The sequence below is a fragment of the Bipolaris victoriae genome (genome assembly GCF_000527765.1).
Source record: "Bipolaris victoriae FI3 unplaced genomic scaffold scaffold_65, whole genome shotgun sequence".
In the NCBI taxonomy this organism is placed as follows: Eukaryota; Fungi; Ascomycota; class Dothideomycetes; order Pleosporales; family Pleosporaceae; genus Bipolaris; species Bipolaris victoriae.
Window position 1 is genome coordinate 131,919 of NW_014575327.1, and position 21,821 is coordinate 153,739.

A 21,821-nucleotide genomic window follows, 5' to 3' on the forward strand; every position below is an offset into this window, starting at 1 on the left:
ACTTTTTTGTGGGGCCCAGAGGGAACTTTCTCTTCGCGTGCGCCTGCAACCAAGAAGACCATAATCCGACATTGACACCATGAAGAAGTCAAAGACCAGAGGTAAAGGTTCTTTGCGATCGCGCTATGGAAAAACGGCTAAGAAAACATCAGATTTCGATCCCGAGTCCCTACTCGACCCTGCGCCTAGCTCTAGCGAGGACGAGCGTTCTGGTAGCGACATCTCAGACGTCGAAGACGAGAAAGTTGGGCGCGAGCATTATACAGTTGTAGGAAAGAGCAAGCTACGCAAGCCAGTTGAGGTTCCCCTCGGACCGGAGTATACTGGGCGTAAAGTAGACCGCAAGGCTCTTGAGGACAGCGATAGCGACGATCCGTTTGCCAGAGGTTTCGATGACGAGGATAGCGAAGCTAGTGATGAGGAAAGAGAAGACGATATCAATAGCGCTGAGCTTGACAGTGAAGATGAAAGTGGTGGAAGCGACGCCGAGGGCGGTTTGGATCTGGACATGAGTGATGAAGACGAAGAGATGGGAAGCTCTGCCGAGGGCGTCAGCGACGATGAAGAGGATTCTGAAGCTTCGGATGGAGAAAAGCCCAGCAAAGACAAGAAGCGCGATGCGTCTGCGGTACGCGATCTCATGGCTGCAAGCAAGTCTTTTACATCGACAATTGCTGCTGGCACCCAGTCCGATGTTGCCAAAGGAGAAGCTATCAAGACACAGCGCAAGGCATTTGACACATTACTCAACTCCCGTATCCGATTACAAAAAGCCTTGATTAGTACCAACTCTATGACTGCGGAGCCATACAGAAATGGAGCCGCTCAAGAAGCACCGGTCGAGGCCGCCGAGGCCGCAGCCTTGACTTTGTTAAACAATCTTACAAACCTCCGATTGTCATTGGAAGAGTCACGAACAGGCCAAAAGCGGAAGCGCGCCAATTTCGACCAAGCGACTCCGTCATCAGAAATCTGGTCTTCTATCCAGGACACGGAAAAGGGCACTCTGCCACACCGCAAAGCAATTCTTGAGAGATGGTCAAACAAGACGAAAGCCACGACCGTAACCAACAACAAGGCTCGTCTCAACGCTTCTGCCCAACAAACGCTCACCGAAGTCCTGGTCTCACAGCTTACATCATCCCATCTCGTCACTCGCACACAAATGCCTCGCTCATGTGCACCTCTTCAATCGTCCAATAAAGCAGCGCAGCCTGACCCCGCCATCTACGACGATGCGGATTTCTACGGTTTGATGCTGAAGGAGCTTCTCGAGCAGCGCTCTGCCGACCTCAATGCTAACGGAACGGCGGAATTTGTTGTGCAGGCGCCGTGGCAGGTAGCCCGTGAAGCCAAGACCAAGAAGGTCGTCGATACAAAGGCCAGCAAAGGGCGCAAGCTCCGGTACGTTGTCCAAGAGAAGCTACAGAATTTCATGGCGCCAGAAGACAGGGGTGAATGGGGCGACCGGCAGAGAGATGAGCTATTTAGCAGTCTATTCGGTCAGCGGTTGGGACTTGGGGAGCATGATGAGGTTGAGAGTGAAGAGGAAGAGCAAGTGGACGCAGAGGAAGCCGGTCTGATGTTGTTCAGGAGCTAGGCGTGGTAGCATGTTTTCCAACGTTGTTCAGTCTTTAGTTGGTACTAGACTAACTGAGCTTGTTGTTGCGACAATATGATTTTATATCACAGTGTATGAATTTTGCAAACAGCGTTATCCAGGTTAATTTTGAGTGGAAGCTTTGCTTCTATTGTTTTTCAACCAAATCAGCGCGAGGGTATGCCAAAAGTATATACAACAAGGCGACAAGCGTCTGTATAGATAAAATCTCACTGGTCACATGACGCTTCAATTAATCATCACTCGCATCTTGCAAAAAAAGTGCAAACTGCCCGAATTCCGTCACGGGTAATTCACGCTTCCTTGATCAACTTGCGTGTTGCGCTCTCCATCCACAGCTTCGTATACCAGCGATGCGCAGCCTGAAGGGGCGCCGGCTGAGGCTGGGTGCCCTTACCCTCTGGCGATGTATCTACGAAAACAGACTTGAGGTGGAAAGTTGCCATCTGAGCTTCGTCGTCCTTTGACACTTCCATGGAGAACAGACCGTCCGAGGGTCGCTGATTCTGGTTCAGCGGTGAATCACCACATCGTACAATAACCTAGCCACCATGTTGATTAGCATACTGCGATTACTGACGCCGGGATCGAGCAGAATTAAGAGTCCGCATAATAATACCTTGTCATCTGAATGCTCCACAACCTCGAAATGATCCACAATCTTGGTTCCGATGGGATAAGTACTCTTCTCCAAATCCTTGACGTCCCAGAGATGATCCTGCCTGCCCTCAAGCGCGCGATACTTTCTCTCTAGGAACCGCCTCTGGACGCGAAATGCGACTCCACTCCAGATGCCCCTGCAGAAATCCGTCACCAGCGCCTTCTGGTCCACGGATATGCGTCCCCCACTGCCCTTTACCCAGTACTTCTCCGGCAACTTTCCGTAGGGGACTTGCTTGATGGCGTGGTCTATGCAGGCCGGCGGGTTGTTAAGGGGATTGTGGTTGCGGAACGTCTTGGTCGTGAGGTCCGGGGCGGATGTGTCAAAGGGCACGAATTTGGTGTTGCGGGTGTAGAAGGAGGATACGCTGTATGCTAGCAGGGCGTTTGCGCCCAAGCCGCCTGTGATGCCGACGAGGATACCGAGAACGCGCTTGGGGCCTGAGAGCCGTTTTATTTGCGGGGGCGGGGAGATGGTGTTCATGGTGATGGTGGAGGAGACAAGGACCGGAACGCGATACTGGAGAGCGGGTGAGTATCTCTGAGAGCAATTGGGCCCAGGGGAGGGGCTATTATAGGTCGGGACGAGCTGTGTCGTGGGACGGGTAGCATGCTATTATTTGCTCTCGTGAATGTCCACTGCGACCGAAAAGCTCGGGCCTCCAGTTTGCGGCACCGCATTTCGGGCATGCCGGATTCCGGTCGGCGATTGCTTCTTGCTATTCATTTACCGACATTCGATCGTGAACTTGGATAAAGTTACTGCATAGCCGATGCAAATTAAGTTCGAAGGAGAAAAAGAAAAGTTAAGAGCTTGGAAGTAAGTCATCCTCAATCGATGTCACTAGGCCTGGTCCCACAGCAATTCATGGAGATGATGCAATCCATAGGTGCGTATTTCGCTCTTGGAAAATATAATATTTTCTATCAACAGGAAGAAAGAGAATAGTGCTGTTACAACCGAATTTGGTAGAGTAACAAGTGGATGATACTATGCAGAATCTTTTTAAACCCACTCGCACAGAAGACACGGCAGTTGCAGATGGGCTCTGGAATGGATAAATTGTGGATCAATATCATTTTTTCTTCCCCGTGGTACACACGCGCCATGATAGATAAAAGTGACCAAACCCGACATCTTATTACATAGTTTCTGAACCAGTACAACACCTTCAGGATGGTCATCGTACCCAGCAATTATGCACTCATGCTACGAAAGACAAACGCCCTATTATGTATAATACATGTCTATATGGTATTCCCAAGCTCCAAGCGCTTCAAGTTGTCTCTTTACCCTAGATGCCCCGGCCATTGCGTATGGCGATGAAAGAATAGAAGACTAAGAATCTAAAAGAATTCGGGTCTGCTTAGAAAATGAAAATCTCATCTTGAGGTTTCGAGATGGAGCCTGTAAGTTTACGTTAGCAGAGTGTTCAGGATTTTGGAGATGAAGTCATATCTTACCTGGTGCTTTGAAGCCACGTTCTTGGAGATGCTTGGACATGGAGTCTACCATTGGGTCTGGACCACACAGAAGGATCTTGCTGTCCCCACCGGCTGGTGCAGGCATATGCTGTTCAATCAGCTCCTTACTGACACGGCCCTTTGCACCTTGCCAACTGGCGGAGGGGTTGCTAAGAATGTAGTGCACACTGAATTGGCTGTTTTCTCTTGCGAATCGGTCCAGCTGGTCTTTGAGCAAAATGTCGGCTTCGGTTTTGTTAGCGAACAGTAGGGTGACCTTGGTATGATCGCGCGGATCTTCGCAGATGCGTCGAATAATTTGGAGCATGGGGGTGATACCAGTGCCACCGGCGATCATTCCAAGTTGCTTAACGAGGTTCTTGTGATATTTCATTTCGCCCTTGGGGCCTCGAATTTCAACCTTGTCTCCAATGTTAAGCTTGTTCAGCCATGGTGTTAATTTGCCGTCTTCGTATATCTTGATTGTCAATTCCAGTCGGCCTAGGTCTTGATTGCTGGAAGTTGGCGTATATGATCGGGTAATTTGCTTGCCATCAACTTCATGCCTGATTGCAACGTGCTGGCCAGTGGGTAGGCCAAGGATAGAGTTCTCGCTAGGAAGGCCAAAAACCAAGCGAACAGTGTCGTGTGAAACATTCGTCTTCTCGATCAGCGGAAATGGCTGGTAGATGCGGGCGTTAAGGACACCAAGATTGATGTCCTTCTTTTTGGTCGGCTTGGACGCCGTAGACTTTGCCCTGTAATGCGCGGGGTATGCCCTGAAATCCATATGTGCGACATCGAAGCTTTTGGTGGCCCAAACGCTGGCATAGCCCACGAGGGCCATGCTGGCAATGGAAGAGACTGCAAAACCCTTCCAGAAGCCGCTACTTTGAAGATGGCGCAAGTACGGTGTAACCTTGTGGCCGTAGACGTAAGACAGAACGATTGAGGCTAGTCCAAGCCCCATGGTTGGTAATTGAGCGAGACTTGATGTGGGTGGAGGGAGCCTGTTGACGACAAAGACTTTGTTTGGCTTGATGACTGGCATCCTGCTTGCCTCGTGGTCGGTCCAGTCATCGTCAGCAAGGCGGCCGATTCGATAGTTCTCGAGGATTTCCCTTGCGTCTGTGGAATGGCCAATGTCTTCGTATGCGGTGGTCGCATCCGCTCCGGCGTTCTCAAGAAGAAACTCCTTTCCGCCGGGGTGTTCTTCTTGGTAGTCGGTCACATCGTAGACGTAGTTCCAGAGAGTGAGCCAGAGGTCATTCTTGGTGTTGTGCTTGGCTACCTCTGCGAGAGTGTATACGGCGTCGGCCATGTTGGCGGATGTGTTGGAGTGATGAGATGGGGTGCTCTTGGTTGCGAGGGACGAGGCTGCGACAACGAGAGCTTTTTCTCGACGCCGGCCCGCCTTACCATCGCCGTCGCCATGGCGTCGCACGAGGAGAGTGGATCGGCAATGGCCATTGCACATGCACAGATCACAATTGCAGTGTTGGCATGCAAATTTCCAAACGCTATGACGGCAGCGCAAAGTCGGAAGCGCCGTCGACCGTTGCAAATGGAGACGGATGATCCCCACTTGCCGAGGCTCATCGTCATCGCAGCCAATGGCATTGCCGTCGTTAATCAGACCCGCATCGCAGTGATCGGCATCCTCGTGGCGCACACGCATTTTATCTCCGACACTCCGACACCCCTAGAATGCACAGAACCTGCAAAGAAAAGGGTTCGGCCGGACTGCTCGCACGACCTGCATTATCACTACGCTTTTTGTAAACATGCCTCGGTTCATGCCCTGGAATATACGAATTCGTGTGCTGGCGGGTGGCCCTGCGTCATATTATCGGCCTAGCCACTTTCTTGGCCGATGATATGGATATGTCCTACCACTGACGCCGTCAAAGGGGAAGGGTGGAATTACGATATTAATTCTTCGTCGCCTTGCTACTGCTCTGGCCGAGCCTTGAGACTTGATTCACACCTGCCTTACTCCGGACCATTGCACAACATGACTCTCAAAGGCTTCTACCTTGTCGGGCAAGACAAAGACGTCTACCACCAAGACATCCTTATCGACCAATGTCACGACTTTGAGTCTCTACAAATCGCCATAGCTGAACAATACAACATCATTCAAGCAACCGGTAAGCACATATTTTTGAAGAAAAAAAAAATCTTTTACCTATATATCGGCTAACCTGCCATTGCTCAGGTATTGCCCTGCAAGATGCCCAAGGAAACGATTTGCCAGACTTGGACGCCGTCCTGGACTGCGAAGAAGATCTTGGCATTACAGTCGATGGCCAGGCTATCAGAGACCCTGCTGGTCCCGAAGGTCTTCCTTTCGTAGGCAGCTACTATGAGGTGTTCCCCGATCATCTGGTAAGTCGGCTGTTGTCCATGCCCGTAGCACAACTGACCCTCCCTAGGGAAACCACGCTCGCTTGTTCCAAAAATATGGGCCGATCATCAAGTACGACTCAATGGGAAAAATGAATTACTTGACCAACGACCCTGCTGTTGCAACAGTCGCTTTCCAAGAGTCGGAGTTTTTCAGCAAGCTCATCACACCAGACCATCCTCTGGCCGGCATCAAGGATAACAGAGCTCTATTCATTTGCGACACTGATACTGAAGCATGGAGACAAGCGCACAAGTTCATCCCACCTTCCATGGCTCCAAAGGCCATCAGACATTATACACCCCTGATGGAAGCTTCTGTCAAGGACTCTTTCAAGGTCTTCGACCAGCTGGACGAACAAGGCGAGGCCTGGAACGCATATCAGTACATGCTGAAGCTGGCGTCCCAGACAGTATTCAAATTTGCGCTTGGTTACGATTCCCATCACTTCGATACACCAGACTCGCCTTTGAACGAATTGGTCATCTTAATCGCATATTCACTGTCCCTCAACAAGAAGGTCATGTCGCGAGGTGCTTGGTATTCTAAGCTGAGTGTTGTACCCTTCACAGCCCCCTGGTACCTCCATCACGTCGGCGCCAAGCTGTGGAACATCATGAACACGGCTATTGATAATGCGCCCAAAGGCGATACCGAAGATGATCTGCCTCTGCACTCGGCCGCCCTTGGAGCAAGCTGTGTGGTAGACTACCTCAAGCGTGCCACCGATGACCAAGGCAACAAGCTACCACGTGACCTTGTCATTCCGAACATGCTACCGATAGCAGGTGCTGGCTTCACGACGACCTCTTCGCTGCTCTCATGGCTCCTCTATGCGCTGTGCGTGTACCCAGGAAATCAAGAACGAATGCTGCAGGAGCTCGTCGATGCTGGTGTCAACGAAAACACCAAATGGACGCCAGAACTCTCCGACGGCCTCACCTTCCTTGATAAGTTCGTCAAAGAGACCCAGCGCCTGCACAACCCATCCTTCCAACCAGGGCGAACGGTCAAGGTCGATTGTATTGTGCCAGGTGGCTACAAGCTTGCTGCCGGGTCCGTAGTCATCTGTGCCCTGCACGCCATTCACAACAACCCCAATATCTGGTCAAATCCAGACCGCTTTGATCCAGACCGCTGGGGTAGTGAGGAAGTAGCCAACCGACCAAAGAACTCATACATGCCTTTCGCAACTGGTCCCAGAAGCTGCATTGGCTTCAACTTTGCACTCGGAGAAGTCAAGGTAATTCTGCCAGAACTTGTATACCGGTACGAGTTCTTCAAGGAGGGCGACGATGCTGTCACATACGACCCAGAGTTCCAGCTGATTCGTCCGATGAACTTTTACGTGCGCGCAAAGAGGCGGACAACATACCCCAAGCCTAGCCCTGGCGCTGTTAAGATTGCGCAAGATTATGCGCCAGGCGAAGCCAAGCCTCCGATTTAAAACCTTTTGCGTATCTGATTTTTCCTTTTCAAAAGACACTTCGTTCTCTGCATATTGTATTACTATTAGCGGCTGGTCAAAGATAATTCGTCTACCAAAGGATGGAAACAAGTAGAGGCTGGATAGATTTAATAGAGGGGACATTCCCGCATGGCATGTCACAGGCGCAGCCATTTGCAATAAGGAAATCGCTTTCATCATGTATTGGCAAAGCACGCCTATCATTAACGTGTTTATTCATCGTTCACGCTCGCAACGAGGAGCAATATCGCAATGTCTTGGCAAGGATGGGAGCTACATCCTCACCTCTTCGATTGGTAAGAAAGTCATGCCTGGATTGGACCTCTGGGTCTACTTGAAGTGTTGAATATTTCAACCTCTTTTGACCAACGCTTTCTCGACGCTCAGCAAAATAGTTGCAGTCATATTCCAACACGAATACTGTATGACACATAGCAAAAAAGAATTTAAGTCATATTTCATTGTCTTGCCATGCCAAAGGCGATAGTATCGTCATGACTTTGTCCCAAGCCAATACAGTTAATATATACAAGAAGCTACATTAGAGACATATTTACTGGTTGTTGGGGAGGTCAGGTAGACCGGGCTTCCAGTATGCGCACTGGGGGTTGACAGTCGAGTATCCCCAACGCTCACAGTATCCGGCCGCGTTGTTCTCCTTGCACAACGCGCCCTTGGTATCATACATGGCGCAGAATGTGTGGCTTTGTGATGGTTAGCACGCCAGCCATCTTCGGGGAAGTTGGATTAATGACTTACACAGATGGGTTGGGGTTCTTGCTGTAGCAGTTGAAAGCCTCCGGGTTAGGAGTATCGCACTTGCCCGTGACAAAAAAGAACATGGTCTGGTTATTCCTCGACTTGGTTTTCTGATGGGGTTTAGTATAGGTATTTTCGTGTGTCGACTACCATTTCGGGAAGGCGATGGGATATGACGTTACTTACAATGAAGGTAGCGTCGGCGGGAGGGACAGCGCCGCTGGTGCAAGACTTGGGGAAGTCCGCTTTCGCCACGGGGTCGGCGTTTCCATTGCCGGCGTCCAAGTTATCGCCCGCGAACGAAGGAAGGTTTAATCTGCTGCCATCGGGGCAGACGAAAGGGCCCGAGCTGGCGTAGCCAACTTGGGTGCAGCCTCCAGCTCCATTGCATGCTTTGGGGTTCCAGCCAGCGAGGGCCACGGGAACGATGGCAGCGAGAAGAGCGACGCGCATGTTGATTTCAGATTACTGGAATTAGAGTGGGAAAAATCAGGCTGGCTGTTGAAAGGCGTGGAATGACCGGTGCTGTGTAGGACATGATCGGGCCAGCCATGTCCTTTTATAAAGCGAGGCAACTCAAAGCCCAGTGTTAGAGAAGCGCCGTTGTAATATCGCCGTACGTCCGTGTTTACCGTTGACATATTGGACGCATGATGTCTTGCCGGTCTGGTCGAGCAGAGAAACACCGCCCCTTGCTATGCCTGCGCTTGCTCGAGTTGCCAAGAGGCGGTGGGCTGTCGGCAGCCACTGTTCCAGGCACAGAATGAGTGCTTGATGCTCTCATTGGTGGAGCGCCCGGGAAGCATTCCCTGACAGTGCTTACTGGGGAAAGTTTATTGACCACCCCATAAGCAGGGAACCCCTGCTTTGTTTCTAATCTAATTGAATCTATCGCATCTTACACTTGTAAAATAAACGGAAAAGAGAGAAAACACGCCTCTCTTCTTCTTCATATCTTCTTCCTCTCTTCTTCTTCCTTTCTTCCTCTCTTATTCTCGGTCTCTTGTCCTCACTTGCTTCTTCTTACCTAATACCTCTCTTTCTATAATTCCTTTTATTCTTGAAAAATAATAGAAGTAATGGAGAAGGAAGAAGAAAGGATAGAGAGAAAAGAAAGAGGAGTAAGTTACAGCACTAGATAGTATAGAGTATAAAGATACGAATTATACTCATTGGGGTAGAAAGAGTATCGCAGTGATACTTACATACTCCTGCTTGTGATGGTGACGTATACTTCTTACGAGGGTGGCGAATAATCTTTGCCCGTATTGCATATAGATGGGCTGCCTCTCTCGTAACTAAGAGTGGGGATCTAACACTTTTATTACCCGAACTACGTTACCGGAGCCCTTTTGATCTACAATTAGCCCTTTGAGCCATCGTCTTTACATAAGTTCTTCCCTTCCCAAACTATCCACTAATTCGATCTACCATGCTCGTGCCAATCTCGGCGATTACTCTCTTGAGTATCCTTACTCCTTTAGCATATAGTTATCCAACCTCTTGTGAGGTATGGTGCTAGTTGCCTATCGCGTCCACAATGGAGAGGCAAAGTCTGCCCAGGAAACGAGCCCGCTTCTGGGGTTGTAAGATTATCCTATTCTTCTATCATAATCAAAGGTTCTAATAGAAGTCAAAAATACACGGATAAAGGAGCCTGTGCGCAGGAGTTTCCACGGTGCACATGATGTGGTTGTTGGTGGGTGCGTCCCATTCGGCCATTAGGGTTAGTACTAGAGCTCCTTTGTAAAAATGGGTAGTATTGCCCTAACATAGGGTAGGGGTAGCAAGTAAACGAGTTGAATTTATATCAACATCAACACATGGAGTTCCCTTCTATCTCTCCCACGTCTATTCTGCTTCTATAATCAACGCTTAAATTAGTAATGTTCTAAAAGGCTAGAGCTTACTTTTTAATTTATACTGACTCTATATTACTACTGAATAGAGTATAGCCTGAAGGGCTGCACGAGCCGCTACGAGGCTCGTACTTGGTTTGGAGAGCCCGCCACGCCTCCTCCGCAAATGAACATTTTCTGGCCAGCCTCCCACACCGCCGCTTATGCATAAACACAAGCCGAGCTTTAGAATGTGTTTGGTGGGATATCAGTCCCCTCCGTATTCCCGCTCTTGGACCTTCCATATCTGAAAACAAAAAACAAGATCGGTTATTCATCAGGTGAGTTACCAAAATTGCGGTGTTATCACGCGTTGCACTCTTTGTTTGCACCCAGCATTCAACCGAGTGACAACTGTATACCTCGGGATAAGCAGTGTCAAACAATTGGCCAAGAGTACTGATTTGTATATGATGATGAAGGCGCGGATCTGGGCGGCTCGTGTGGAAAAGCGTTGGTATACTACAAGTACCGCGCCAGACAACTTATTGGCTGTCAACTCTACAGCGATGTAAGAATGTACGCGACAAGGGGTTACTCTACCTTCCATTATTGGGCTACAGTGGCGCAGTGGTGTGTGGCTGAGCCTCCGACACTACCGCTGGTGCGCGACGCCTCTCGGCAGATGATGCAATGAGGATAAGTTGTCCGAACGCTCGTATCTCATCAACGAACTTGAAGAATGAAGCACAGGATGCCGTGATAGCCCTTAATACAGCAGCTTTAATTAGGGTCATTGGAAAAGACAGGAGTTTCTAATGTCGTTGCTAGTACTGGCAATTTGAAGGCGACAGCCATTGTCGGGTGTAGACGCTCGGTCGGGGGCTATCGAGGTGTGCATCTTCTGGAAGATTGATGACTGACTTGAGGTGTTCATCCTAAGAACAGGGACCAGAGCAACGGGGGGAAAGTTGCATGGGTTCGGCTGTTGGCGGCACGAGGGCAAGCTCCATGTCAGGCTCCGGAATGTCAGGCTCACTCGGGTCACCCTGGCTGTCTTCTTCACCTTCTTCGATTCTGCATTGTTACGGCGCATCAACTTGCCCACTAGGAATTCTCAAAGGGCCTTCCCAACAATCCAGTTGTATAATGTCAGGAGAAGAAACTTTCCATCCCCCCACGGTCTCAGTACAAGTCTCGCACAGCCTTAGAAGGTCCCTTACGGACTCTCCAAGCCATACCTGGCAGTATGCAAAGCCTCTGGCATGGTGCCTACTGCAACATTCGCGGCGTATTGTCTGTACAATTGGCTTCTCAGAGATGCAAACACTACTATGCGACTAGAAACCCTTTCCAAGGACGTTGATTTTACGGGGCTTGCCGAAGAATCATGGTTCTTCGGCATCTTTGCGGCAATCGAGTGGATTGATGCTCGATTTCTCCATGACACTATGCCGTTTTTCGATCGCATACAGCAGCTGTCAGTCTTGGAATTCCTCCACTCTACCAAACTACTCACCGATTATATTCGGGAGATACAGGCTATGCTGCTTCGAATGCGGGAGGGATGTGATCCAGAAATCGTCTACTGAAAATCGCGACCTTTGCTAGCAGGAAGCGCGAACATGGAACCATCAAAACTACCACATGGTACCGACTACGGGTAGGAAGATAATATCTCGCCTTACCAAATCTTAGGTGGCTGGAGTAACGCTGAAGGCTCCTTGCTATCATATATTGATGGATTCATCGGCAGAGAGGAGCGCGACTGAGTAGTGGGGAGTGTATGCAGGTAAGAATATGTTCTGCGTGTGCGCATGAATGAGCTTCTGGTCTGACTGATCTTGATAACACAGGCAATGTTGAGATACCTGCCGCCATCTTCCTAGTCATTTCTGGACAGTATCAAATTGGGCCGTTTTCTCTTAGACACATGCAATTGGCTAGCTGATATTTTCCCACAGGATAGCGTAGCTGCTGTGCAAGCTGTCTTGGAGAGCAAGAAAGCGATGCGTGAACTTAACTCATTACTTCAGGATCATGGCGCAGTACGTAATAATTCTGCAGGGGCGGCAGAAGGGAGACTTGCACGAAGAATGGACTGGGACGACAGTAAAAACTACAGGTTGTTCCGATCCGATGGCACTTCTTAAAGCCCCTCATGGGCCCTGATGTCCTTGATAGATCGGGTGACTATTACAGAAGTGGTGGTTACTGAGGTAAACATGGGGTAAAGCCATCAGTCTTCTCTTCACAAAAACACTGTTACACCACATTGAGGACAACTTTATAAATAGTCTTTGCAGATTGTATATGCAGATGATGTGTCTCTCAGCTCGCGCGATGTATATTGGATCATCCCCGTGAGGGTTGCAGTGTGCAGCCATGGTATCCGGGTTTTTTTCTTGGGGTGCACTTCTAATCTCCCAAATTACTCGAGTTATGAGGCTTGATGCCAATCATACAAGTCATGCGGCGGAATGAGATAAGCTGAAATCTTGCTCTTCGATTCTTAGTACCACTGGTATGACCTTCTCTGATAGGGCATACGTAGTGCCTTGGCGGAGGACCTGTACTTAGCCCAGAGGCTACCACTGTCACCAACACTATCTCATTTAAATATTCTTTTGTTGCTGCGTTTTGGATTATGTATTGCGCCACTAGTGTAACTGCGAATCTGCATTCATTGCCGGCTGGGCATATGAAGTATCGCTTGATACCTAATATATCCTAGCACCCTTGTAAATTCCAACTAAGAAAGAAAGAACAGACAAAGACCCTGATATAACTTGTTAAAACGATCATCACCAATGTCTTGCTTCTACATAGTATGTATACAGACTTATCATGCTGTCGGAAAACACCCGACAGCATGATATTCGGGTTTTTGATCGTATGTTCCAGTGCGATTTGGGCCATCTGCCTCTGCGGAAACATGTCCGAGGTTATAGCCCGTTAGACAACTTTGCATACATGAAGTATTAAACTATCACTCGCTCACGCGCGTGCGGTTGTCCTTGTCAACTAATTTTTGACTCCGATGCCTAGCGTATGATACGATTGTCGGTACCGGGCCAGTATCTAACAAATTGTGTACTGATGACAGACATCAAGACATACGCTGCCAAGGTGGGCGCAGACCCAGGTTGAGTGTTATCGGATTTCATACAGTAAGAATAGACATCATCGTTGCATCTTCTGGCTAGAATAATCCATGCTATTGTAGCGAATGTGTTATGAGGTTATTATGGGGCGATTGATCAGGCTGTGATCGAAACTGCATGCAGCGTACTTATATGCAATAAGATCCTCACTAAACACCTTACTGAATATCTTGACAGAGCCATAAGCCTAGGTTATAGATTAAGTACACTTTACAATAGCTATGGTAGGACACAGAAATGTTAAGAAGATAGCCGCCAGCTACGGGATGACATTACCACTATAGAGATAATGATACAGAGTGCAGCTACGTAAATATTGACAATGAGGCATAGTACGTAGTGCAGCAAACTCTGTGGCAGTGTTCAATCCTAAAACTCACCCGATACGCTCACCCAATACGCTCACCCGCCACCCCCTCACGCTCTCCCAGATTATCTACCCTTCCTATCCAAACTTACTAACGCACCCAGCTGACGCACCCAGAGCAGCAGCTGTCGGTTTGGACGCGCATGCAATAAATTGTAGAACAATCGGTGTATAGAAAACCGCCGCTGCAGGTCCCGCTGCAGGTGTAACTCCATGGATCGAAGTAAACACTGTCGACGCGCATGTAACAATTAGACCTGTTGCTACAGTAGCTGCTGCAGTGACGCACAACACGCACATAGTTTTTTGGATGCATCCTTTCTTCTCTGTCTCATCCTCTTCATCCCTCACCACCTGAGTCAAATAGCTGGCCTCCAAACTCTTGACATGTTCATCTACTTGAGCCCCAGTGGTGTCCACCAGTCGTTTCTGAAGTCCTCCTCCACTGATAAGCGCATCATGTAGGAGAGAAAACATTCGATGTTTCTTAGTAGCGTCCCATCCCTCAAGCACTTCGGCAGGCTGGTTGAGGAACACAACCCATTCAGCAGTGTTGATCGTGGTAAAATCCGTCGTATTCATGAGTTCTTCAACAGCTTCAGTCATAACACCAGAGAGTTCGGGAATAGTCCATAGAGCAAGGTTCGCAGCAGCAAGCTAAATGCTAGCCCCCAAAACGATCAAGGATCCAGAGAGATGCATTGTCATAATCCTGCGTGGCAAGAGCGAATATGCAAGTAGAGAGCTTATTTAGCGACAGGAGTAGAAGCGTAGTTAGCTATAGAAAGATACTAAACCCTACAGCATGTGGTTTACCTGCCTTTATACTTTTCAAACTCGATGTTTATCCTGATAATCTTTTCTACATGTCTCATGCCCAGTTCACCAGGCTCCATCCTCTCGCAAATTTAAGGCATTTTTTTTTCGACAGTCCTTTACCCTGGGATAGCTACCTGTGCAAGGGTAGTTGCAAATCAACGACAAGAGATGAACACATACATAAAACTGCTGGTTGTGATAGGCATAAAATAAGTAGGAATTTCAAATCTAAGGGGTGCTTGGACTGGTAAGTTAGTAATAGTATCTGCAGTTGGTGTTGTCGCTCCTCTCTCTGTGTACCGTAGATTGTATCTTTGTCTGAACACTTCTCGAGCCTTCTCCTTACAAATTCCTTGGTCTTGCAATGGCTACTATTGCTAATCCTATTGAGAGCTCTTCCGCCCTTGAGGCAAGAACCACTATCGATGCGACTGTCACTTGCAGCACGGATGTTGCATTCGAAGGAAACGGACCAAAGCTTTATAGATACCTTTGTCTCCATGTGTTCAAACGCGAGCACTCTGAGCCTCCTCAGGAGGCTGATGGCGAGTACATCGGAGGCTGCATCAACTGCCCCAGAGGAAATGTTCAAACCGCGTTAGCCGACTGCCTTTACATTGAGAACCATTGATAGCAGCATGTAGTTGCAAGTTTAGTTGAATGTTGGTGGATACAAGGGATGTAACTTTTCAGGGTCGTTCGATAGATGAAATACACACTCGTTTGCTGGAACTTTTTTGCCCACGATAAGAACCACACATTCTAGACAATAACCATGAATTGCAGGAAAAAGACATTGAGAGAAGATAACACATGTGATTCACTATCCTTTTGTACACAAAGATCATGCATAATTGTCGTTGCATAAGTGAGCAAGTTGATGCAGATTAACTGATCCGTTTGTCGTTTTGATTATTTAATCTAATCAGATCTAATCAGACTAGATCAGATGGAGGTGAGTATGGAGGAAGGAAGGTTGGGCTGGATCCCTGAATGAAGTCATGCTTACATGAGTAGTATATACTTTGAACAACATGACACAGTCTTCCGAATCTATTTATTCCAATCTATGGATTAAGTTGTTCGCTCAATATTATGAAGGGCGTCCAAAAGGTTTGCCACTTCTTCAATGACCATTTCGACAGGCTGCCCAGCATTGACCGGAAGTACGTCTGTCTCTGAATCATCCGGTCTTTCCCAGATAGCAATCTGATTCTCAACCATACTGTGCTTCATGTAATGATTCTTTCTCTCCTTGACCCGACGTACAAGTTCCTCCTCCTCTACTTGCAGATCCACGAAAGTGATATCAACATCGTCGTTAGAGAGGCTGCGAAGATGATCGCGGTAAGACTTCTTCAGAGCAGAGCAAGAAAGGAAGATGCGATCATAGCCTAGAGTAGTGCTAATGTAATGAGCCCGTTGCTTGAGACGTTCGAGCCAGAGTGTCCGAACTTGGTCATCGAGTGGTGTACCTGCGGCCATGGCGGTGACGGCGTCTGCTGTGTGCAGATCATCACCCTCGATGAACGAAGCCTTGAAGCGGCCAGCAAGGTTTTTCGCTATAGTCGATTTACCGCTTCCGCAAGGTCCAGTGAAAACGACAAACTTCTTCTTTTCTGTGACATCGGAAGTTTGCGCCCTCCATGCTGTGGCTTGAAATTGCTTGACGAAAGTCTTGACAAAATCTGTGCTGAGCACAGGAGCAGCATCTAGTGACGGCGAGTAAGAGCGCGCAACGACTGTTTCATATGTCCGTGTAGGACTGAAAGTGTCATTGTCATATTTTGACGCGAAGAAATCAGCCAATTTGATGGATGGGTTGGCCACTGGATCCTGATTCGATGCGCGAAGCCTCCGCACCCACTCTTTGGGTTCGACCTCTTCAAAGTCAAGGCCGGCCTCGCGTAATGCAGGGAGAAGCTGATCAGTCCAAGAAAACGTCTTTGCATTTGTGACGTTCGCAACCACAGAACCGGCATCGCTGAATGAAATTTCCGTTACTGCTTTCGCAACCACGTCAACGGGCGTCCAACTTGGCGACTCTTGTAGCCTGGGAAGTGCTCCAACGGTGAGCGCGGATTGCATCATGAGAGGAATGGCCTCGGTAGCATTCCATACTCCATGCACTGTGTCAGCCACGATCTGACCAACGCGTAGCACTCGAGCCTTGATACTTGTCTTTTCCGCGGTAGCCATGCAAATGTGCTCTGCAACACACTTGCTCTGTGCATATCCCATACCCTGAGCCCAATCATATTCCGCCACTTGTTCAGGCGTGTGCAAATCAGGGCATCGCGCAACTGTGCTGACCGACGAGCAAAAGTCAAAAGTTGCAGGCGCTGGCGAAGATGTAGCCAGACAGAGATCAATGAGATGGCGAACGCCGGCTATGCAGTCTTTTTCAAAAGAAACAAGATTCTTGTTGAAGTTGACGCTCCAGGCACAATGAATGACGCCAGTGAGATTCGAAGCAATTCCAGTGTAGGCTGCGTCATCTAGGCCGAGGCGAGTATCGGAAAGATCTGCTGCTAGTGTATGTATCTTTCTGCGCGCTGAGAGTGATAGCGCATGGTAGACTTTTCGGTCTAGGAGTGACTTTCGGACACGTTGCATAGCATCGCCGTTGGTCTTTGCGCGTACTAAGCAGTGAACTGCGTCAACGTCAGGACGCCTAACTAATTGTACGAGGACATGGGCTCCGAGAGAGCCTGTGGCACCAGTAAGCGTAATGAAACGTCCCTTTTGGACAGGCTCGAAAGAACTGTATCGGGATACAAGATCTCCCATTTGCTCAGCTACTGTCGACCGCTGCTCTCCTTCGCCGGTACGAAGGCGTTGAAGGTGGGCGCTGAGTGATTCAATTGTCGGATAGTCAAAAACAACGTTCTGACCAAGTTTGTTGCCGCCAATATCGACAGTCTTCAGAATCTCTGTTCGCACCTGGATGGATTGGAGAGAGTCGACTCCTAGAGAGAAAAGGTCGGCTTTACGATCTATATCTTTTGCAGAGGGCGTGTGCTTGATTAAGATAGAGCGAAGGTGGTCCTCCAGTTCTAAGCCAGTGAGATTTTTCAGATCACCATGGCTTGTTGCCGCAGCATCGTATGCATTCTCAATTTCGGTTGCGAACTCCTTGTAAAATGCTTGTCGAATAACACTTCCCTTGTCTGTACGGGGATATGGGCAATTGTATGGCAAGACCCGAATCATGTCCTTGGATATCCTTGCGTATGCTTCTGCCGTTTGATTTGCTGCTTCGACAACAGGCCATACCTCATCAATGACTTCAGACTCGGACATACCTTCAATTGCAGGTACAAGTAAGATGCCTAGGCAAGGTCTGTTGAAACCAAAAATGATGGTCTCTTTGACAGCTCGATGCGATCGAATGGTGCCCTCCATCATGACTGGGTTGAACTTCTCTCCGTTCAGCAATGCAATAGTGTCGTCGAGGCGAGCAATATATTTCCAAGCTTTCTCAATAGTTGGATGCGGTTCAAAGAGATCCTTTGTGGCGTAGCTACCATCGGGAAGATTGGACGCTACCTTTGCCGGCCACCCTGGCAAGACTATGCATTCATACAGATTGGTTCCGCGAGTGACCCATCGAAGAAAAGGTGAAAGCTTTGGTGTTTCGCGAACATAATTCCATGCTGTGTCTCCTTGGGACCGGAAAGATGTCATCAGCTGACCCACTTCTGTTCTGTGTCTTGTTAGCTTGTATGAAGAATGCATGTCAAGACGGAAACCTACGCTCCATAGTGACCGACTAGATTTACTCCATTCTCTACTAATAAGTCGCCCAGGGTATCTGGACAAGCGCTTCCTCCGTACATAACAACCTTGAGTTGCTTCAAAAGATGGATACCCTCATTTGTTTCTGCGAGAAGTTTAAGAGCATAGGGAACACCGTAAAAAATCTGAAAGTCATGCTGTTTCAAGATGGTTATGAGGTGTGGCTGTGTAAGAGGAAGGTCGGCATTGTAGATGTGGATGGATTTCCCGCTATGCACTGCACGGAAGAAATTGCAGATGCCGTGATTGTGGTAGAGTGGTAGGGTGATGAACGCTTTCATGTTCATGCTGATGGCGTAGTTTGCAATTGTGCTTTTCTGAGGCTGGTAGATGGGCTTTGGCAGTCCAGTAGAGCCTGAGCCGAATTAACAAGAGCCATTTAAGCCTTGATATGCTACTCACCGCTAGAATGGATGATGAAAATGTTATTTGAAGCTTCGATATTATGATCGAGTTGATAATCCAAGCGAGTATCCGCGTGGACTTCAATGGGAAACTCGAAGATGTCTGACGTGACTATCTGACTGATGTACAAGTCAGGAAGGCTCTTTTGAGCTTCAGAGGCCGTGGAAGCATGTCGAGAGTCCGCTAATAGATATCTGGCACCAGTTGTCGCTAGCAGTGAGTCGATGGCAGCTTGAGATATCCTGGTCGAGAGGAACAACACTGTGTGGCCAAGCTTGGCTAGAGCCAGCATCGTGACTAAGTACTCAAAGTTACTTGGACCAAGCAGCGCTACTGTTATAGGCTTTTCTGATGAGCTTTTCCTTGTCGGAATGAATGCCTGGTAATGACGGGCTACCCTAAAGGCAAAAACGTCTAGTTGTTGCATCGAGTAGTCAACAAAATTTGTCCCCGACTTTGGATATGAGACGATGGTGATGTTAGGACTTTGACGCGCACGATGTCGGACTAGTGCGTCCACAGTTTGTATCGTAGACTCATCCGGCTGCAAATTAGTTTTGTGGATATCTAAGAAGGTAGCGGGCGGCCATGCTGGAGGCACAGAAGTAGCAAGAGTAATATGTGCAGGCGCCATGATTGTGGAGATTCACCCCGAAGTAGTTGGTAGAAGAATGGTCGATGAAGTATGATATGAATTGTAGTGAAAGACGTGCTATTAGTATGGCACTGAAGTCAGGATATGGAACGATGGTGTTCCTGAAACACTTGCATATATCCGACAAAGGCGGATTTGCCTCTGATTCGTGCGGAAGCCATCTTAACGCCATCGGAATGCCTTAGCGCAGCTGAACATGTCTAGATGGAGTTTGGTGTGAATAGATTTCCCCGCACTTGGCTTTCCCCAGAAAACTAAATGACTGGGTTTAAGCAATTCTCCATACGCTGGGGCACTTACCTGCAGGGTTACCATAGCTAAGAGAAAGGTATAAAGCCCTGGGGCATGCCCTGGGGTATCAAAGCTTCTGTAGAAGGCACGAGTTTCGACTGTGTGAAGCTTTTGTGCTACGTTTCCATATCTTCCAAACATCTTTGCTACGTACGCAGCACAATGGTCACCATTGACAAGAACGAAATTCATTGCGTCGACGATGCGGTGGATTCGATCCAGGCTTCAAAAGCGCCTCAGATGGTCAAGATCGACAACATCCAAGTTTTGGGGCTTGCACCCGAGGATGCTGATTTCTACATCAACTATCCAGAGGAAAAGAGGAAGAGAGTACTACGCAAGGTAGGCTAATGCGATACTGAGAACGATCTTGTTGTATTGAAATTCTTAGGTCGACATTCGTCTCGTGCCCATGTTGGCAGTCCTCTACCTCATATCTCATATAGATCGAGCAAATATTGGCGTAAACATCTCACCAAAGACTGACAAAATCCTATCGCTAACATTGAATAGAATGCTAAAATTGAAGGAATGGTCACCGATCTTGGATTGAATGGCGTTGAATGGAACGTTGTTCTATCAGTCTTCTTCGTACCCTACATCTTGCTCGAGGTTCCGTCGAATATGCTGTTAAAAAAGTTCAGACGGCCATCATGCTATCTGGGTATCCTTATTGTTAGCTGGGGCATCATCATGACGATGATGGGTGTGGTCAAGAACTTTGCTGGCCTATTGATAACCAGGATTCTTCTTGGTGTATTCGAGTGAGTTATACGCAACTGTAGACTGCAATCCTTTGCTAAGCAGTCCAAGAGCTGGTTTCTTTCCAGGCGCTGTTTACCTCTGCTCCTACTGGTATATGCCGAAACACCTTGCTACAAGAATCTCATACTTTTATTGTGCGTCGGCACTGTCTGGGGCCTTTAGTGGTCTACTTGCGGCGGCCATCGCCAAGATGGACGGCATCGGAGGATACGAAGGGTAAGTGGTTTCAAATTAGCTTGACCCCTCCCCGATACGTTGATAGTTGCCATCCCATACAGTATACGACCATGGGTTGCGATTGTTTGAATATGCTAATCCAGCTTCGTGATTAGTTGGCGATGGATTTTCCTGCTCGAGGGCATCGCTACCGTTGGCCTCGGCATTTCCTGCTTTTTCATCCTGATCGACTCTCCTGCATTGAGCGGAAGGTGGCTCAAACCCGACGAAATCCGCTTCCTTGAGCTCCAACGATTCATCAAAGACGGAGGAAAATATGGAGAGGAGGAGAAGGACGAATTCAAGTGGACTGATTTGAAAATGGTCCTCTGCAATTGGCGTCTCTATATGCAGGCATACATTCTGCTTTGTATCTCGGCCTGCTCCTACGGTATGAACCGTTCTTTTACTTATCTTCCATGCACTAAATTGCCACCAGGAACCAAATTTACGTTGCCCACTATCACCAAGGGCATGGGATTTAGCAACACAAATGCGCAACTCATGACGGTCCCGCCGTACGTGGCTGGAGCCTTGAGCTCCATCTTCTTCGCTAAGCTTTCGGATCGATTCTACTGGCGCTTGCCATTCGTTGCGATCCCCTTATGCTTGATCTTCATTGGCTACTCAGTCATTATCTCTTTCGATGGCAATCTTGGTGGCAACCTCGGCCCTGCTTTCTTTGCAATCATCCTTACATGCATGGGAATCTACCCGGTACAACCTGCAGGAAGCTCTTGGGCGGCGAACAACTTAGCTCCAACTTCTCGACGAGCTATTGGCGTGGCTTTCAATATCTGCATCGGCAACATTGGCGGCGTAATTGGTAGTTATATGTATCTGGAGAGCGAGAAGCCTAAATATCAGACAGGATTTGGGCTATCACTCGCCTTTGGTGCTAGTGGTTTCATTGTCGCGTTCCTGCTTGAATTGTCGTACAAGTGGGGTAACTCAAGGAAGGCAAAGCTTAGTGAGGATGAGATTCGCGCACGATACACCGATGAACAACTCCTGGATATGGGTGATAAGTCGCCACTTTTTAGATACACATTGTAGATATTAGAGCGGCTGGGCGGTGAAGAAGAGAGGTAGATTGCAAAGGAATACATATACAATCGTTTCGG

At 48.4% G+C, this 21,821-nt stretch overlaps 10 protein-coding genes across 10 annotated transcripts; 5 read left to right on the forward strand and 5 right to left on the reverse strand.

Moving 5' to 3' along the window:
• Window positions 1–79: 79 nt before the first annotated feature.
• Window positions 80–1,600, forward strand: COCVIDRAFT_39458 (hypothetical protein; the record flags this gene model as incomplete). Its single annotated transcript, XM_014699228.1, has 2 exons — window positions 80–101; window positions 153–1,600. The coding sequence occupies 2 exons, from the start codon at window positions 80–82 to the stop codon at window positions 1,598–1,600; spliced, it is 1,470 nt and encodes a 489-aa protein (XP_014554714.1).
• Window positions 1,601–1,914: 314 nt separating this feature from the next.
• COCVIDRAFT_104279 (hypothetical protein) lies at window positions 1,915–2,765 on the reverse strand (the record flags this gene model as incomplete). Its single annotated transcript, XM_014699229.1, has 2 exons — window positions 1,915–2,163; window positions 2,241–2,765. 2 exons carry the CDS (start codon window positions 2,763–2,765, stop codon window positions 1,915–1,917), a joined length of 774 nt encoding a protein of 257 aa, XP_014554715.1.
• Window positions 2,766–3,648: 883 nt separating this feature from the next.
• On the reverse strand, window positions 3,649–5,066 carry COCVIDRAFT_39460 (hypothetical protein; the record flags this gene model as incomplete). The annotated part of the gene is made up of 2 exons (XM_014699230.1): window positions 3,649–3,689; window positions 3,746–5,066. 2 exons carry the CDS (start codon window positions 5,064–5,066, stop codon window positions 3,649–3,651), a joined length of 1,362 nt encoding a protein of 453 aa, XP_014554716.1.
• A 693-nt stretch (window positions 5,067–5,759) lies between these two features.
• COCVIDRAFT_17639 (hypothetical protein) lies at window positions 5,760–7,599 on the forward strand (the record flags this gene model as incomplete). Its single annotated transcript, XM_014699182.1, has 3 exons — window positions 5,760–5,895; window positions 5,964–6,133; window positions 6,181–7,599. The coding sequence occupies 3 exons, from the start codon at window positions 5,760–5,762 to the stop codon at window positions 7,597–7,599; spliced, it is 1,725 nt and encodes a 574-aa protein (XP_014554668.1).
• A 574-nt stretch (window positions 7,600–8,173) lies between these two features.
• On the reverse strand, window positions 8,174–8,832 carry COCVIDRAFT_104341 (hypothetical protein; the record flags this gene model as incomplete). The annotated part of the gene is made up of 3 exons (XM_014699231.1): window positions 8,174–8,324; window positions 8,380–8,489; window positions 8,566–8,832. The coding sequence occupies 3 exons, from the start codon at window positions 8,830–8,832 to the stop codon at window positions 8,174–8,176; spliced, it is 528 nt and encodes a 175-aa protein (XP_014554717.1).
• A 2,650-nt stretch (window positions 8,833–11,482) lies between these two features.
• COCVIDRAFT_28291 (hypothetical protein) lies at window positions 11,483–11,809 on the forward strand (the record flags this gene model as incomplete). The annotated part of the gene is made up of 1 exon (XM_014699232.1): window positions 11,483–11,809. The coding sequence occupies one exon, from the start codon at window positions 11,483–11,485 to the stop codon at window positions 11,807–11,809; it is 327 nt and encodes a 108-aa protein (XP_014554718.1).
• A 1,730-nt stretch (window positions 11,810–13,539) lies between these two features.
• On the reverse strand, window positions 13,540–14,354 carry COCVIDRAFT_17641 (hypothetical protein; the record flags this gene model as incomplete). The annotated part of the gene is made up of 2 exons (XM_014699183.1): window positions 13,540–13,568; window positions 13,841–14,354. The coding sequence occupies 2 exons, from the start codon at window positions 14,352–14,354 to the stop codon at window positions 13,540–13,542; spliced, it is 543 nt and encodes a 180-aa protein (XP_014554669.1).
• A 562-nt stretch (window positions 14,355–14,916) lies between these two features.
• Window positions 14,917–15,198, forward strand: COCVIDRAFT_104293 (hypothetical protein; the record flags this gene model as incomplete). The annotated part of the gene is made up of 1 exon (XM_014699233.1): window positions 14,917–15,198. A coding segment is annotated over one exon (282 nt), but the record flags the coding sequence as incomplete, so codon positions are not given.
• A 443-nt stretch (window positions 15,199–15,641) lies between these two features.
• On the reverse strand, window positions 15,642–19,404 carry COCVIDRAFT_28292 (hypothetical protein; the record flags this gene model as incomplete). The annotated part of the gene is made up of 3 exons (XM_014699234.1): window positions 15,642–18,273; window positions 18,324–18,720; window positions 18,768–19,404. 3 exons carry the CDS (start codon window positions 19,402–19,404, stop codon window positions 15,642–15,644), a joined length of 3,666 nt encoding a protein of 1,221 aa, XP_014554720.1.
• Window positions 19,405–19,878: 474 nt separating this feature from the next.
• On the forward strand, window positions 19,879–21,753 carry COCVIDRAFT_104350 (hypothetical protein; the record flags this gene model as incomplete). The annotated part of the gene is made up of 6 exons (XM_014699235.1): window positions 19,879–20,058; window positions 20,108–20,179; window positions 20,230–20,480; window positions 20,530–20,697; window positions 20,814–21,088; window positions 21,137–21,753. The coding sequence occupies 6 exons, from the start codon at window positions 19,879–19,881 to the stop codon at window positions 21,751–21,753; spliced, it is 1,563 nt and encodes a 520-aa protein (XP_014554721.1).
• Window positions 21,754–21,821: the final 68 nt, after the last annotated feature.